Source organism: Orycteropus afer, unplaced genomic scaffold (assembly GCF_000298275.1).
Source record: "Orycteropus afer afer isolate SDZICR_OR568_19922 unplaced genomic scaffold, OryAfe1.0 scaffold00018, whole genome shotgun sequence".
Classification (NCBI taxonomy): Eukaryota; Metazoa; Chordata; class Mammalia; order Tubulidentata; family Orycteropodidae; genus Orycteropus; species Orycteropus afer.
This window is the reverse complement of record NW_006921605.1, coordinates 8,250,958-8,255,009: the sequence shown is the minus strand read 5'-3', so window position 1 is coordinate 8,255,009 and position 4,052 is coordinate 8,250,958. Positions and strand designations below refer to the sequence as shown.

The window sequence follows — 4,052 nt, the reverse complement described above, 5'->3', positions numbered from 1 at the left end:
AAAACCTAGAAAAGCCAAGCTGGGGGTATAAGGGGAGCTGAAGTGGAGCTGGAAAGAAACGGAGTGGGAGGGGAGGAGGGAGGAGATGAAGAGGAAGCAAAGAAGGAAAGACGGAGAGTAGGAAGGAGAGACGACAGGCAAAAGCGGAAGAGTGGACAGGAAGCAGGTCTGTGGAGCTGCGCCATTACGCTAGACCCCCAAGCCGGCTGGGGTGCTGAAATGGGAAGGGTGAACGCCTACATGAATCTTGGCCTGCTGCAGAGACCGTAGCCGGTTTCCTCCGTGGGAGGGTTTAACTGACCGGAACCGGAAGTCTCGGTCTCTTCCCTCCTTGTCGCTTCAAGCTCTTTTCTGTGAGTGTCTCCGGAGGTACTCGGGGACGAGGGAATAATCCGGGGCAATCGTCGGCTGGGTGAAACTTGGGGCCCTCAGACCTGGACCGGGGGTGCGGGGAAGGAAGGTGGGGTGCGATGGGTCCGGTATTTTGGAGGGAGAGAGGGAGGGGAAGCGGAGTCACTGTCGGTCTCCACGCTCTGTTAATGCCGGGGAATGTCTTTCTCTCAGGTGCCGGTCCGCGCCCGCTTCCTTGTGCCCTTCGTCGCCATGGTGAGTACGACTCCTGCCTAGAACCTCCGGGAAGGGGTGCGGGGCCCGGGAGCCAGGGCAGGATGGGCTTCCCTGGTCTCCGGAGGCCCAAGAGAGGTGGGGGACTTAACCGTCACCAGAGAAAGTGCGTTTCAGCTGCATAGTGTGTGATCTTAGCTGTGTGGCTCTCTGAAACGGCGAGACTAAAGAGAGGTAACAAGATCAAGGGTTGCCAGGGGATGAGAGGTGGCCCACAGGGCGTTTTTAAGGCCGCGAAACGAGTCTGCGTGGTTCTGCGATGGTGGATACAGGGCGTTTATCCGTTGGTCAGAACGTAGAACTGGGCATAGAACAAGCGTGACCTCCAAACTGAGGTTGAATTGTTTGTAGTGTGTGGATACTGGTTCGTCCAGCAGTGGATTCCAACACGCCAACCACCACCGGCCACTACTCTCTTGTGCATGAGGCCCCGGTCAGTTGGAGTCGGCTGACGACGGGTCCGTAACCGCTGCCTACCCCGGTGCCCGCTGTTATGACGGCAGAGAGCGTTCGGAAACTTGGCTCTGCTCAGTTTTTCTTGTCAACCTGACGCTGCTCTAAAAAAAAGTCATTCTCTTTGTTTTTTTAAAGAGCTCATCCCAGCAGTTAATTCTCTAATCCTTTTGTGTTGCAGCCTCGCAAAATTGAGGAAATCAAGGACTTTCTGCTCACTGCCAGGCGGAAGGATGCCAAATGTGAGTGTCCCTGTTGTGTCCCTGACCTGGGAACCTCTCCTGAGAGTACCTTTCCCAGGATGTCAGTCAGGACGGTTGTTGTCACTGTTCACAGCAGGAAGAGTGAAGACTTTCTTAGCTCATGGCAGTGTCTTGAAGACGCTTTCCAGTTCATTCTCATTGTGTCGTGTATACAGTAGGTGCTCTCTGCATGGAAGACTTAGTGGATGAGAGTCTGGAAACATCCCATGAACACGGAGTTAGTGCTACACGTGGACTGGGGCAGTCCTTGCTCACAGTGTACCGTCTCCTGAGTGATTTCATTTATATACGTTACTGTCTCCAAGCCTGAAAGTTAAAAAAAGAAGAAGAAAGCTAGCGATTTCTAGTGGCGTAGTGCCTAAGGCATTTGACTGCTAACCAAAAGGCTGATGGTTCAAACCTACCAGCCACTCCTAGAAGGAAGACTGGGCAGTCTACTTCTGTAGTGATCAAAAAAACCCAAACTAAACTCAACAGCCATCGAACAACACCTCCTTGGGTTTCCAAGGCCACCAGGGTTCCTTCTGTAGAGGTACTGCCTTAGAAACCCAAGGAGGGGACCAGGCAGTGTTTGGTGCTGCTGTACATAGGACTGCTCGCTGTGTGTTGGAGATGACTCAGCGGCACCTAACAATGAAAGTAGCCTATCACTAAACAGAAAAAGAAGTGATAGATCAAAAACCTTAAACAGCAGGCTGCCCACACTTTATCATTTTTTTACACCAAGCAGGGGAGGGGGTCTGAGGGGGTTTGAGAGTGTAAGATCCAGCTTGATTACCCTGCTCTTTCTTTTTTTTATTCCTTTTCTTTTTTCCCCTGCTGCCCCAGCTTTCTACTTCCTTTCCCTCAGGTTTGTTGTAAAGAGAACATCAGATAATTTTTGAAAGTAGAACAGCATTGGGCTGATGTCCTAAGGTGGGCTCAGGTCTGGCTAAGAGAAGCTGTTTCTAGTGCTCTGTGCCAGTGGTAGGACCACACAGTGAGGTGTAGACCAACCCTTGGAAGCCATCCAGAGGGATGTGAAATGGGGGTGGAAGACGGTCGTGTTTGTGTCCCCACTGCCTGAACCAGGCTATTGACTCTCGTACAACTACCATCTGCCCTGGCTGATGTGAGGGTCCCAGGTGTGTGCTCTGGGTCTCATCATGCTTCACAGAGATGGGATTACCTTGTCCGTTTGAGGTCAGACCTCACAGTATGTCAATTGCCTGGCTCAGATCTCACTCACCAGTCTCCTTCCATTTAAAATGAAGTCTGTCTTGTGGTGATTGGTGTGAGGATCGAGTCAGATGATCTTGAAGCTCTTAGCACAATGAATAAATGATACCAGTATCCATCAGATTCATTGGACTTAGTTTTTCTGGGCACCTCCTTTGTAATAAGCCCAGTTTCTAGACTGTGTTGTCTGGGAGGGCAGGATTGTGGTCCCCTGGGCATAGACATAGTAGGGTGTTCATTAAGTGCGTTGTTTATATCCTGCCTTACCAGTGTTCATCTTAGTCTGTAGAGTGACAGCTGCTGGGCCACCAACATAGGTGGGTGGCTTAGTTGTCTAGGGCTTCTGTAACAGACGTACCACAGGGAGGTGGCTTTAACAAACAAATGGATCCCCTCACAGTTGAAGCTGGAAGTGTGGATTCAGGGCACCAGCTCTAGAAGAAGGCCCTCTCCCCTCTCCCCTCTCCCCTCTCCCTTCTCCCTTCTCCCTCTAATACTAACCTCCCAAACCACTAGGAATTGTGCCTGGGTTGACACATTTGGAGGACCTGGTTCAGGCTATGATAGATGGCCTGAATGAATGCCCAGTTTTCTGATTTGTTAGAAACTTGACTCTGGGCAGCCAGGGCCTCAGGCAGGCTCAGCCACAGCACTCCTGCCTCTTAGGATGGGCCTTGTCCCTTTAGTGGCTCTGGGCAGAAATACAGTTATAGCTGGTGACTGCATGGTAGTCAGGTGCTACTTCTGGGAGGTGCTAGAAGTTGTGTGTGGCGTCTGCTTAGGTGCTGGCATCAAGAGCTCATGGCCAGTCATTAAACCTACTGCTGTGGGGTCAGTTCTGACTCAACAGCAACCCTCGTAGCCTTTCCAAGGCTGTCATCTTGACAGAAGCAGCCTCCCTCATCTTTCTCCTGCAGAACGGCTGGTGGGTTTGAACCGATGACCTTTTCGTTAGCTGAATGTTTTAACCATTGTGTCAGAGGCCACCTGTTTTTCTGCTGACAATTCGCTGCTTCTGTAACAAGTTCTTGGCAATGTCTGGGGTCTTTTTTAAGAATGGGTTTGACGAGGCTGTGTCGGGAAGTGGGTGTCTCCTAGCAGCTGTGCCCCTGCTGGCAGGTAGAAGTACGGCAGGTACGGACTGGGTTTGGTTGGGTTGGTTTAGGGACTCCTCTGAGCTGTGGTCTCCAGATTGAATTTGGCAGCAGTAAAGAACCCAGAAAGTGGGCCTGGCAGTGAGTTTTCTAGGAAAAGCTTTGGTGCGTGCTTGCATCCCTGCTGGCGTGTCCAGTGGGGAGGGCCCCTGAAGGACGAGTGCAGCCCTAATGCCCTGGAATGCCTGGCCCACGAACAGCCTTCAGCCATTGTTAAAAATAAGGAAGATTCCCAGTTGTAGTGTTCAGGTACCAAACGCCTGCCTTGGAAGCATAAACCAGTGAAGACTGGGTATGCCCCAGGCCCTTAAATGCTGATAAAGGAGCTCTGGTGGAGTAG

General features: G+C 51.5%; 1 protein-coding gene across 1 annotated transcript in view; it reads left to right on the top strand.

Annotated features, from left to right (window-relative positions):
• Positions 1–549: 549 nt before the first annotated feature.
• The window catches only part of LOC103214084 (protein tweety homolog 2), a 62,698-nt gene continuing 59,195 nt past the window's right edge, over positions 550–4,052 (top strand). The window contains exons 1-2 of the mRNA XM_007959886.2: positions 550–606; positions 1,259–1,319. Coding sequence (XP_007958077.1) covers positions 550–606; positions 1,259–1,319 — 118 coding nt within the window. The remainder of the gene's footprint in view (positions 607–1,258; positions 1,320–4,052) is intronic.